The 14169-nt window shown below is 37.4% G+C and overlaps 1 protein-coding gene across 5 annotated transcripts in view; it reads right to left on the bottom strand.

Moving 5' to 3' along the window:
- Positions 1–14169, bottom strand: part of LOC100031960 (cytochrome P450 2J4-like) — a 153002-nt gene that overhangs the window by 23760 nt on the left and 115073 nt on the right. For 4 of the 5 annotated variants that reach the window (XM_056815036.1, XM_056815035.1, XM_056815039.1 and 1 more), the window contains 2 exons: positions 10830–10992; positions 1678–1827 (listed from right to left, as the gene is read on the bottom strand). In XM_056815036.1, coding sequence (XP_056671014.1) covers positions 1678–1827; positions 10830–10992 — 313 coding nt within the window. The remainder of the gene's footprint in view (positions 1–1677; positions 1828–10829; positions 10993–14169) is intronic. The other variant, XM_056815037.1, reaches the window with a different exon arrangement.

Here is a 14169-nt window from a genome sequence, read left to right as displayed (position 1 = left end):
TAACTAGAAGGTAATCGATTTATGCTAGTAAGACACATGTTTCTGGTCATGTAAGAATTTATTTTGCTGAGTATGTGTATTTGTTATGAGAGTTTTATTTTCCAGTCAGAAGAAGAAGTAAAGAAAACAAATTAGTAAGTAATTGAAAATAGCATGACATATATATCTATTTATTATGTGAATGAATATATAACTATATGTATGTAAATATGTACCTATATAGTCCAAAAAAGAAAAGAGCAAAGAAGGTAGAAGAGAAAAGTAGAAAGGGAAGAACAAAAGGGAAGACATGTAGAACAGGAAATGAATCATTGAGTGGAAAGGAAGAAGAAATAAAAAGATTAAAAATCACAGCAGAAGAGTATAGAGGAATGGGTATGAGTACTTGTTTGTGTGTTTATACAGAGTTTTGAGTGACCAATCAAGGTAGAACTTCATGTGTGCCATTTTAAGAAATGAGAGATCAAATAGTTGGTGAGCTCCCATAGATGACTATAACGGCATTAAAGAGAATGGACGTTCACATAATTCCTTTCCAATTTTACTGCCTTAATTCTTCCTAGATCAATGTGCTGTGTTGCTGAAAACCTTCTCTAAATTGGGGCATTTTGTCTTTCTCTAGTCTCAGTATGATCTGTCTCTTCCTACTCTCCTCATCCCCAGTTATAGATTCATTAACGATGATGAATGTTGGAGGAGATGTGGCAAAATGGGGAATGTGAACTGATCCAGTCATTCTGGAAGGCAATTTGGAATTATGCCCAAAGGTCTATAAAACAATGCATACTCTGATCCAGTAATAAAATGGCTAGGTATGTACATTGCAGAGATGTATTTGTTTTATTTTTTTAAACCCTTTCCCTCTGTCCTGGAGTCAATACTGTATATTGGCTCCAAGGCAGAAGAATGGTAAGGGTTAGGTAATGGGGGTTAAGTGACTTGCCCAGGGTCACACAGCTGGGAAGTGTCTGAGGCCATATTTGAACCTAGGACCTCCCATCTCTAGGCCTAGCTCTTAGTCAACTGAGCTACCCAGCTGCCCCCAAACTGCAGAAATGGCACCTACTTGTATACAAATATTTACAACTTTTTTTTTTTGTCAGAGCAAAGAATTGGAAATTAAAGGGATGCCTAACAATCGGGGAATGATTGAACAAATTGGAGTATAATATAGTGATGGAATAGTATTGTGATATAAGGAATGATGAACACAGTGATTTCAGAAATAGCTGGAAAGACCTTCATGGACTAAAGCAGAGTGAAATAAGCAGACCCAGGAAAACACTATAAACAGGAATAGCAATATTGTAGAATGATCAACTTTGAAGGACTTGGCTATTATTGGCAATGCAATGATCCCGAACAATGCTGAGGGACTTATGACAAGGAATTCTATCCACTGCTGAGAAAGAACTTTTGGAGTAGGAATGCAACTGAAAGCAAAGGATTTTTGATTGTTTATACAATTGTATACATATCTTACATGATAATACATGTATATCCCAGATATAATCAAGTTCCAGGACTGGGAGGGCAAAGATAAGGGAGGAGGGAGGTGTGTTCAGTTATATAACTTAGAGAAATTTGTGTGGAAATGTTTTAACACATGTAATTGGGAAATAAAGAAATAAAAATATAACTGGGAAAAAGACATATCTCTCTCTGATATATGCTCACCTTTTTCTTCTCTAATAGCCTCAATGAAATATATGGCCTCTTCTTGTATCCGGAGTTCCAGGGTCTTCTTTCCCAAGCCAAAATTTTTTAGGGTCATTATGGTAAATCTTCTTTGATCTTTCCACTCTTGACCATTAGATAAAAATAAGCCTAAATAATAATAATAGTAATAATAATAATAATAATAATTTATCTTAATCCTTCAAAAATCTATAATTTTATTGATGTGGAAATTAATTCATCTAACAATGGAATTTAATTTAAAACATTTAAAAAAGAAAAAAAGAAGTATTATGTGCTCAACACTTTGTTGATTATATAAATAGAAAAGGTAGAGCTGTGTTTTGAAGACATGGCACATGTGCACCAGTGAGCTGGAGGGGGCTGCTCTGTTCCCCTTCTTCACCACACCTGGGGAAAATGTTCACATGCTGTGCCCCTCTAACCATCAGCCTAATGAGAGCACTTCCTCCATCCACTATCTGGGGTAATGAGGGGGGCCAAAAGGTAGCTTGAAGGTGTATTTTGGGTACATGAGCTCTAAAATGATCTCCACTGCTGGTCTAGACAGTCTGTGCTCCTGAGAAACTCAAACATAAAGTGGGGAGAAAATAAAAACAGGTCTCTTCACTTATAGAACTCATGGAAAAACCTAAAAGTCCCAATGATAAAGTAGAGGAAGATAACAATATCCAGGAATGCTTAGGTTCTATAATCAGTCTATGGACCTTGTGGTGTATGAAGATGGTTTTCTAGTTTTCTTAGTGGGAGAAGCATGGCTGCTGGAGTTTCTCCTTTGAAGAAGACAATGACAGGAACCCAAGTCTTTATATGGATGATGAAATCCACTGAGAGGGCCCTATGCCATCTCTTGTTGCCCCTGCTAACTTCATCAGTGTCATGGGCTAATGATGTGCAGGATCCCTTGGCCTGATGTACTTGGAAGTGACATAAACAACCTCATTATCTCCCCTTTTCTCAATAATATGGAACTGATAGGTGCCTTCCACATTGCTGACAGCACAGTACCAGTCAATCCTCAGTCTCTCTACTCATGAATGAGTGGTGGTAGAAGAGGGATACTGGGATCTGTCTTTCCCATGAAGAACTTGGTGATCAAGGTCTAGTATTTCGGGGGGTACCCTTCATTGAGTGTCCAATAGAGGCATGTTGCATTTTAATGACAGGTGAGAGGTTAAACTGTTTCTGTATAACTATCCAACCTCCCTAGGAAAAAGAGGATAGTTATTCCACAGAGGCCTTTAAAAGGGAAGAGAAGAGAGGAAGAAAAGGAATAATCACTTTCTACATCCCTACTGTGTGCTAGATACTGTGCTAAGTAAGCACTTTACAAATATTATCTCAATAGATTCTCACAGCAATCCTAGCAGGCATTTATTTCCTTCTGCAGTTGAGGTAAATGAGATTGAGACTTCTACAAAATCACACAGGTTAGAAGTATGTGGGGCTAAATTTAAACTAAAGTAATCTTTAATTCAGACCAATCTTTTCTTTGGGGAAAGTGCCTTAGGACTCAGGCCTTAGGACATGTGGCAAACAATGAAATTGAAGAGGAATATATTTTCTATATTGCATGAAAACACTCTCTTTTGAATTGAAAGTCCTTGAAAACCCATGCCCCTTCTACTTGTCCAGTCTTCTTATACCTTACTCACCACCAGGTACTCAGTGAAGCAGTGACACTGGCTTCCTGGCTTTTTCCTGAAGATACTCCATCTTTCAATTCTGGGTATTCTCTCTGGCTGTGGCCCATGCCTGGAATGCTCTCCCTCCAAAATTCTACTAAGAGGATTCTCTGTCTTTTGAAATATCATTAAAACCTCCCTTTCTTCACTGAAGTCTTTCTGAGTTCTTAATTCTAGCACCTCCTTTCAATATTGTGTTGTTTTTCCCATCTATAGCTTCTTTGTCCATAGTTCTTCGCATGTAGTTTCTTCCTTTAGAATATGTTTCTTGAGGGCAGGGAATGTCTTGTGTCTTCCTTTGTTTTCTTTGAAATCAGCAAATGCCTGGCACATAGAAAGCTCTTAATAAATGTTTAATAATGACTGATTGAAAAGACATTAAGTGGTACTGGCTATGTTCTGTTGACCAAGATACAACATGGCAATGGGTGGAGAGGCTCATTGTCAAAAAGTTGACCAGCTGTTGAACACTTGGGATTCTAAGGAAGTCCTATATTGGCATTTCAAAAGCTTCTTCTGCCTCTGTGAAGGAAACAACTGTTGGGATGATGTTCATGGCTCCTTTAAAATTATTTAAGTCGATATTGAAGCATATTAGCTCAGTGGATAGATAGAGTATTGATCCTGGAATGAGGAGGAGCTGAGTTCAAATCTATCCTCATATACTTACTAGCTATATGACTCTGAGCAAGTCACTTAATCCTATTTGGCTCAGTTTCTTCAACTAGAGACGGAAATGACCAAGCACTCCAATATCTCTGCCAAGAATACCCTAAATGGAATCAGGAAGAGTCAGACATGACTATGTTACAAACATTACAAAAATAAAGTTGAAATGGTGTGGGGGATCCACAAAGGCAGAGTAGAAGTAGGGAAAGCTTGGAACACTATGAGTGTCGTCTCCAACCAACCTTAAAATATTGTTTCAAAGCAAATAATAGAGTGAAAAATCCAATAAGGTGACAGAGACAAGCAAGTTTCATGAACAAAAACAAACAAACAACTTGAAAGGTGGGTAGAAAGGGTCTGGTCACCAGGGTGAGAGGATATAGAAGTCCAGAGGAAATATTCCCTCCCCCATATCTATTCTTCCAGGTTCTGCACTTGAGCCCAAGCCAATGCCAAAACCCTGAGTCACTACCCAAGACAAATTCAATGGAACCCTCACAGAAACTCCTTAAGGTTCCAAGTCCCAGACTAGTTTTCATGGAAGGCCCAGACATTAGCTCCCTGTAGTCCATGGAATAGCTAGCTGTTACAGGATTAGAAGGAGGTTATGAGCCCCTGTCCAAGCCCAAACCAAGGTCCCAAGCTCAAGTACAAGGCAGATAGTAAGGGTAATACCTAGTGCAAACCCAAGAGGAGGTTAGAAGCCTTGTTCAAGCCTACAGTGAGATCCTGAAGCCCAGATCAACCCAGTCCACATGACTTGGCTTATGTAAGCAAGTTAAAAGTTAATGACTTCATGACATAACAAGAAAAAATAATATAAAATCAAGAGAATGAAAAAAAAGAAGAAAATCTGAAATATTTCATTGATGAAACAAGTGATCTGGAAAATAAATTGTAGAGAGATAATATAAGAATTATGGGATTACCAAAACTCATAACGCAAGAAATAAATTAAAATAAAAACTTTTGTGGTATTATTGAACAAGAGAGAAAATACAAATTGAAATAATCCATAATTACCTCCAGAAACAATTCAGAAATGACAACCCCCAGGAATATTATAGCTAAATTCAAGAGCTCCAAATCCAAGAAAATACTGCAAATAGCTCAAAAACCATATTCAGAAACCATGGAGCGATAGTAAGGATTATACAGGAATTAGTAGCCTTGATTATTAAAGATCAGAAGGGCTGGAATTTGATATTCTGGAAGGCAAAATATCTATGTTTATATCCCAACATCATTTATCCAGCAAAATTGAGTATATTCTTTTGGGAGGAACTGTTTACTTAATGAAATAGAAGATTTTGAAGTATTCTTGATGAAAAGACCAGATCCTAATAGAAAATTTGATGCTGAAGCCCAAGACCATAGAAAGAAGTCTAAAAACATGAGTAAAAAAGAGAAAACTTAAGGAATTCAATATTATCAAACTGTATGTTTTCCTACATGGAAAGATGTTAATTGTAATTGTTAAAATTTTTATTTGTAGTAGAGCAGATAGAAAGTGTATACATAGAAATAAGGTTAGAAGTAAGCTGATTAGAATCCTATGAAATGGGAAAAATCAATTACAGAAAGGATTACAGAAAGAATAATGGAAAGTGAGCTGTGGATTGGGTTAAGTTATTTCACCTAAAGTGGTGTGAAAAATGGACAGTGGAGGGTGATAAAAGTTTCAAACCCTAGAACTGAAGTTATAGTCTGGGAAATTGATGGAGTCTCAAGCACAGCAGAGAAGGGGACTCAGGAGATGTTCTGGAATTTTGGGAGAGCAAGAGTTTCTGTCAGAGAGAGGCAGTTAACTCTCAATCCTAAAACAGTCTAATGAGAGGGTTGGTCAAGACTTTGCTCCTGAGGAAAGATTTACATCTTTTTCCTGGTGATTTGGACCCCTTTCCCTCCCATCGATTCCCAACTGAAAGAGCAGTTGGAGATGGTAGCCAAGCAGCTGACAAGATCACCTCACAGCTCCTGATTCCCTGGGTCTGACCTGTGACCGTGGACCAAGACCATAGCCATCCAAGCCTGAATCTCTATAAGGTAAGTCTACACAAATCATCAGCTTTTTAATATATTTCCAATAAAGTTCAGCAGCAAGAGATTGAAAGAGAAATTATGTTTAAAATAACTCTAGATGATATAAAATACCGGGGAATGTAACTTCTAAGACAAATCCAGGAATTTTGAGAATACAGATACAAAATACTTATTACAAAAAGTCACATCCAAACAATTGGAAAAAAAATTAATTGCTCATGGGTAGGTTCCACTAGTATAATAAAAATGACAATTCTACCTATGATAATATACTCATTAATGTCATAATATTATCAAGACATTATTTAATAGAATAAGAAAAAAAATAACAAAATTCATCTGGAATAACAAAAGGTCAAGAATATTGAGAGAATTAATTTTAAAAATGCAAAGTATGATGGACTGGTCATACCAGATCTTAAACTGTACTATAAAGTAGTAATCATCAAAAGAGTCTGGTTTTGGCTAAGAAATAGAATGGAGGATCAATGGATTGCATCAGATACAAAATATAAAGGTTATATGAACTTAGATAAACCCAAAGACTCAAGATTTTTTAATAAGAAATTACTTTTTAACAAAACTTTTAGGAAAATGGAAAAACAGTATGACAGAAAGTAGGTATGAACCAACATCTCACACAGTATGCTAAGATAAAGTCAAAATGGGTATATGATTTAGCTATAATTTAGGGGGACAAAGAATAATTTACCTAGCAAATATCTAGAGAAGAGAAGAATTTATGTCCAAAAAAGAGATAGAGAGCAGGATATGATGTAAAATGAATAATTTTGATTATATTAAATTAAAAAGTTTTTATGCAAACAAAACTAATATAAAAAAGAGTAAAAGTTAAATGACAAACTTGGGGAGAAATCTTACAATAAATTTCTATGATAAAGGTCTGATATCTCATATTCATAGGAAAATAAGTCAAATTTATAAAATTACAAGCCTTTCCCCAATTGGCAAATTGGCAAAGGAACATATAAAATGTACTTAAATCATTCTCAATTGGAAAAATGCCAATTAAAACAACATTGTGATACTACCTTGAACTTATCAGATTTGCCAATAGAACAGTAAATAAAAATGACAAATGTTGCAAAAGACATGGAAAAATTGGGACACATGCATTTTGTTCGAATTGTGAAATAATCCAACAATTCTGAAGGAAAATTTACAACTATATCAAAAAGGTTATAAAAGTTTGCACACCCTTTGATCCTGTAATACCACTATTAGGCCTATATTCCAAAGAGATAATAAAAATGAAGAAACAACTCGTTTTCTCAAAAATATTTATATATGCTCTTTTTGTGGTTTCAAAGATTTGGAAACTAAGGAGATGTCCCTCAACTGAGGAATAGCTGAACAAATGGTGGTACACATTAGTATTGAAATACTATTATGGCATAAGAAATGATGAGCAAGAAGATTTCAGAAAAGGCTAGGAAGATCTGCATGAACTGATTTAGAGTGAAAGTAGAGCCAGGAGAACATACACAGTAACATAAATATTGTACAGTGATTAATTGGGATAACTTAGCTAATATCAGGAATGCAATACCTGGGAAAATCCTGAAACACTATGATAGAGAATGCAATTCAATAACAGAGAAAGAAGTGTTGGAGTGGGATAGATGCGGGTCAAAGGATATTGTCTTTCATATCAGAGTATTTATGGATTGATTTGGTGGTCTTGTTTAGAGGATAGAGCTTTGGTCTTGGCCTTAAGAAGTTGGAGATTTAAATCTTGCAGCTGAAATTTACTTGCTATGTGACCTTATAAAATTAACTTGACTTTGGTTGCATCATTTGTCAAATGACAGAGGGCCTTGAAGATTCTTTGCTGACCTTTCTCTGAACTTTCCAATCATAACAGGGAGGAGAGGGAAACAGTACCTGAAACACTTTGGCTAAAATGTAGGGTACCAGAAGATGATCTGTCACAGATAAAGATGGAAAGTATGGGTGGAAGGCCATCAAAAAGGCCCAGAATCAAGGACACTCAAAATTTTGAAACTAGTTGTACCATTGTGATCATCTAGTCTATCAATACCTACCTTCAAATGGGCCCTTTCTACTCTTAGTAATTCTTCTACTGCACCCTTAATGATTCCCTATCAATGTCTTCACAGTGACTTCCAAATCTTTTTTTCCCCTCTCCTCCATTTTTGAGCTGTACACCAAACCAAACTTAAGGGAGATGCCCAATCCTTAAGAGATTAATTTTCCCATGGTTTCCTGTTTCATGTCTTCATTCCTCAAGTCATAACATTAACTTTTCTTTCTTCTGAATAACAAGACAAACACAGATATCTCAAATCCATGTTAACTCCTGCTCCTTTTACCTGTCTCCATCTATCTCAAGCAAGACTTTGACCTCAGAGTTTGATTTTATTGATTTCTTCTCTAGTGCAGATTACGATGCTGTCACCTACACCACTATGTGTGTCAAAAGGCCTAAAAGCAGAATTGTAAATGTACATATAGGCTACCTCAAAAGGACAAAGAAACCCAATTCATAGGAAGGAAGGGATTCCAGAGTAGGAAGCAGCATTGAAGGTACATGGAATTTGGGCATTTCCATAATATAATAGGGTGAAATAACTTCCACAAAAATGTGAGCTGATCTACCCTCCCACTCCCCACCTACGAATCCAGTGCACTAGATTAAGAGCCCTCATGCACAAGAATAAGTGAGAGATCCAGGGGGTACCTCTAGGTCCTTGGCAGCTGACTGAGACCACGAAAGGCCTACTTGTGAGAGAAGCTAGACTTGAGACCCCAGGAGGTGGAAGAGCATAGACCTCAGCCATGGAGATAGAGTAGAGAAGTGATGCAAACAGTAGAAAACAGAGAGTCTTGAGAGGTGGCCTCAGGCAAAAACCTCATTACTTAGTTCCATACACAGAGAGTCTGCCCTCCTCACTCAGACTTCTGACTAGAAAGGGAAGGAAAAGCCAGCATAGTGATGGCAAAAAATCAACTTCCCAACACAAAGAACCAGAAGAAAAATTTGACCCTGAATAATTTTTATGGAGAACAAATCCAGACTATGGAGGAAATAGCACAATAGGACCTTCAAATAAATGTACCAAAACTTTCCAAAAACAATGGAAATTGTCCAGAAGATCTTGAAGAATTTAAATCAGAGCTTGTCAAAAAGATGAAAGAATACTGACAAGAAAAGTGGGAAATAGTTAAAAAGAAAATAACAGTTTAAAAGACAGGAACTCCCAATTGCAGATAGCAGCCCAGAAATTAAATGAAATGATAAGTAAATTAGAGACCAAAATTAAACAGCTTAAACCCATGAAAAGCAGGATAAACCAAACTGAAAATGAAAATCAAGGAATTTTAGCAGAAAATCAAAAGATTACAGTGGAAAACCAGTCTTTAACGATCAGAATTTGGCAAGTAGAAGCTGATGATTTCACAAAATGACAAGAATTAATAAAGCAAAATCAAAAGATTGACAAAATAGAAGGAAACATGAAATATCTCACTGAGAAGATGACTGCCCAAGAAAACACGTCAAGAAGAGACAGTTTGAGAATCATTGGTCTTCCTGAAAACTGTGAATGTTAAAAATTGTAAAGGTTTAAACTGTAAAGGGTTTGGCCCAAACTGTAAAGGATAGTTTTTAGTGTTTTGACTTAAAATCTAAAATAAGTGGTTGCTAAGGGAAATTTTCAAATATGAAAATACCCAAGTCAGCTGGGAACTACTCAGACTATACCTTAGAAGAATCTGAGTAGTTTTAAGATTCACAAAAGCCAAAAATAAACAGAAACCTTGACATCATACTACAAGAAATTATCCAATAAAACTGGCCTGATGTTCTTGAACAAGAGGGCGAAATCAACAATGAAAGAGTTAATAGAATACTCTCTACACTAAATCCTCAAAAGACAACTTCCAGGAATATAATTGCCAAATTCAAGAGCTTCCAAGCTAAGGAGAAAATTTTACAAGAAGTCAAAAAGAGACAATTCAGATACCAAGGAGCACCGATCAGGATTATACAAGATCTGGCAGCTTCCACACTAAAGGACAACAAGGCTTGGAGTATGATATTTAGAAAGGCAAGACAATTGGGTCTACTGTGATTGGAAGATGTTGAAACTTAGGGGAGGTTACATAGGAGAAAGTTCTCTTTAAAAGGAGGTCAGAAGGCCTCTGAAAGTTAATTCAAGTTTGGAGCTGAATTGGAGGTCAGAGGAGGCTGCTGGGGCTCTGAGAGAGTGCAACTTTGTTAGCTGAGTTGGAGCTCGGACTAGTTGGAGTAGCTGGGTCTCTCAGAACACTAGAATCTTGCTTGGGACAAAATCTTGTGGTGAGTGGATTAAAGACTGACTGGTCTCTCTTAAAGCTCAGGTCTAGGCCAATGGCCTAGGCCCCTTTTCCCATTATTTCCTCTTTCTCTCTCCCTTTCCTTAATTCCTTATTTGTATTAATTAAAATCTCCATAAAAACTCAGCTGACTTGGGTATTTCATATTTGGGAATTTTTCCCATGGCGACCACTTTATTTTTAACATAAAATCAAGACACAAAAATTTATCTTTACCAGTGTGGCCCAAACCTTACAGTTTGGTCATTTATATATTTTCGTGGTCACAGTTTAAGAAAACCACTCTTTATCTGTAACAGGATGAAGGTGAGAGGTCAGAAACTTCTCAATAAAAACTGGAGATATAAAAGGTTAACCATAATTCAAAGAACTTACCATTAATTTTACAGCTGTAGGATTGCAAAGGTAATCTGGGGCGATCAACAAACACGTGGCCTTGGTTGACTAAGACTTCCTTTATCAGTGGCAATCCACTAACAATTATTGTGGGAGTACCCAGCAGCTTCATGGAGAAAATATTTCCATATTTCCTGACATACTGAAAAAAGATTAGTTTAAGTTGATAACTTCCATTGCCTTTCAGGCTATTTTTTATCTGTACTATCAGACATTGTAGGATTGTGAAACATCAATACCAATGAAGTCCACTCGATTCAGTATGATCCAATTGCATTTCATTGAGTTTAACTCAACCCACCAAACATTGATTCATAAGACCATGTTTAATAGATGCTATTTCTAGAAGATTTATGTTAATAGGACAGGGATACAGGAAGCCAGCTAAGGCAAAGGCTGGATTTTGAACCCCTTCCCCCCACAACACTTTCTGTCTTTCTGTCTGTCTCTTAGTTAACTCCAATGGCTCTTCTCAGAATGATAAACTTTAAGAGTTTCTCCAAGGACTAGTCTCACAATTTAGATCTTTACTAAAAGGGTTTGTATTCTTAAGGTAGAGGAAATCAGGGAAATGGAGGAGGTGAGAGGGGAATAAGGTTTCCCTATTCTGTCATGGTTTCCTGTTGATTGAAAGATTTTCACATGGTGTTCAATTCAGGAAATAGGGTTATTTTCTCTATGGGGAGATATTAATAACAAAAGTGACAAAGTTTCTTCAGAGCTAAGCTCCCAAATCGTCGTAGTACTCAGTAAATGAGTAATCATGAATCAAGAGCAATTCTCTCTGTTACCTCTTCCAACAGTCAAAAGGGAAGAAATGAGATAGTTCAAGCCCCTGGGCTTCTCAACTGCCTCCTGACCAGATCCTATTATAATCTTCTCTCCCTCTGTTGATTGGCAGTTCATTCAACATTCCATTTCTTGCTTTTCCTTGAAAAAACCCTCTTGTGCTGTAATCTTTTCCTTACACATAACCCTGGTGTGGTGCTGGGAGCTGAGCAGGCAGTCACAAAACCTACATCATCCACACCCTCAAAGAGCTGACATAGGAAGGTATTAATCTCCTCATAGATAAATAAACAGAGAGTACATGCAAAGGAATATTAAGTGATTTTATGTGAGACTAGGATCTGGGAAATAGCAAGAAAGATTTCTGCAATTGTAAAGCACATTGAGAATCTTAAAATTCTACAAAAATTCTTACTATAATTATCAGAAATTAATGATTAATTTATTTACCAAATTACCAATTGATGTCATTTATTATTAATAATCATCAGTTTTTATTTGTTTAACTTAATAGGAAGGAACACTGCTTGGAAGGTGGCAGTGCCAATATTTTAGCTAGAGTTGAACAAGTAGACTAGGGATCAGCTGACTCCTGGCATAACTTGTTCAAAGTCCTAAGATCAGCGACCTGGAGCACTGATTCCTTTTTTTTTTAGCCCTTACCTTCTATATTAGAATCAGTACTGAATATTGGTTCCAAGGCAGAAAAGTGGTTAGGGCTAGGCAACAGGGGTTAAGTGACTTGCCCAGGGCCACACAGCCACACAGCTAGGAAGTGTCTGAGGGCAGATTTCCCTGACAGAACATTTGTGAAGAATTGTGTAGACAAAAACAAAGTATTTCAAGTCATGCCATCAAGCATTTATTCTATGTCAGGCACAGTGCTATGCGCTAAGGAGACAGAGAAAGGCCAAAGAAAGAGAGCTGGCGCTCAAGAATTGTACAGGCTAGTGAGAAAGACAACATGGCAGCAAATAGGAAACAAGCAGGGTAAATGGGAAAGAATCAGTCCAAGATGAAAAGGAATGAGAAAGGCTTTTTGCTGAAAGGGAGATTTCATCTGGGACCTGAAGGTAGCCAGGAAAGCCAGGAGGCAGAGATGGAGCAGGAGAGCACTCCAGGAATGCATGATGGGAAAGCCAGAGAAAATGCCTTGAGCTGAGAAGTGGAGGGACCTACTCAGTGGTCAGTGAGGAGGCCAACACAACTGAATCAAATAGGATATGTTAGGGAGTAAAGCGTGAGGAGACTGGAAAGGGAGGATAAGTCTGATTATGAAGAGCTTTGAATGGAAATACAGCATTTGATCCTGGAGCGATAAGAAGACACAATTTATTGAATGTGTGTACATGTGTGCATGTGTGTGTGTGTGTGTGTGTGTGTGTGTGTGATTGGAATTTATTGATTGAGGGAAATCACTCAATGGAGATTGAATGGAGGATGGATTGGAGTGAGGAGTGACTTGGTTCAGGCACACCCATTAGCAGGCTATTGCAGCTGTTCAGGGGATAAAGGGCTGGAACAGAATGGTTAGAGTGTCAGAGGAGAGAAAGGGAGGTATTGAAACCATATTTCCAAGGTGTCCTGGTTCTTGGAGTGAGCTGCTTGGTACTTTACTTGGCTGGGCTTCAGCATATATGTCCCAACTGTTGGGACTATGCTCAATGCCTTTCCATTCAATAAGCACGTATTAAGGGTCTACTCTATGCCAGGCACTCTGCAAATTTCCAGCTATTTAAAAAGAAGCAAAAGAGAGTGGCTGCCCTCAAGGATCTCTCCTTTCCAACACTGTAGAAACTTCTGGAGCCATTCCCTCACTTCCCTGGCATAGACCATGATGTACCAGGTCACTTCTGTACCACAATGTGGCATTAGAGAAAGACTTTGTTGATATCTTTCTTACCTGAAGCCCAGATTTCCCTTCTTCCATCTTCTACATATTTCAACTGCTTCTACCACAGAGCACAAACGGAATATCTCATTCCTCTTTCACATGAGAGCCCTTCAAAACCTTGAAGGCTACCACAATGTTTCCTTTAAGTCCATGATGTCTTTGTCCCCATTTTATAGAGAGGAAAACTGAAGACCAGAGAAGAACCTTGTTTCTCTCAAGTTTCTGTTGTTATGTCTAAATATTTATTGTCCATATCTGTTTACATGTTATCTCTCCCATTAGACTTTGAACCCTTTAAAACCAGGGATTCTTTTTTGTTCTTGTTTTCTGCCTTAGTTTCCACCTCGGTAAAATTAGAGGGTTAGACTTTATGGCTTCCAAGAAGCTTTTTAATTCTAGGTATAAGGATCTTATAACCCATGATAGGCTACAATTGAGCATTTCTATTTGTACTATGAGGAAAATTTTCATATTTATTAGGACACAAGTACATTATCAAGTGTTAATTTTGGTCAACACATAGCTTTCTTTTCTTTTAAACCCTTACCTTCCATCTTGGAGTCAATACTATGTATTGACTCCAAGACAGAAGAGTGGTAAGGGCTAGGCAATGGGGGTCAAGTGACTTGCCCAGGG

The sequence above is a fragment of the Monodelphis domestica genome, chromosome 2 (assembly GCF_027887165.1).
Source record: "Monodelphis domestica isolate mMonDom1 chromosome 2, mMonDom1.pri, whole genome shotgun sequence".
NCBI classification, from domain to species: domain Eukaryota; kingdom Metazoa; phylum Chordata; class Mammalia; order Didelphimorphia; family Didelphidae; genus Monodelphis; species Monodelphis domestica.
This window is presented reverse-complemented; position numbering and strand designations above follow the sequence as displayed.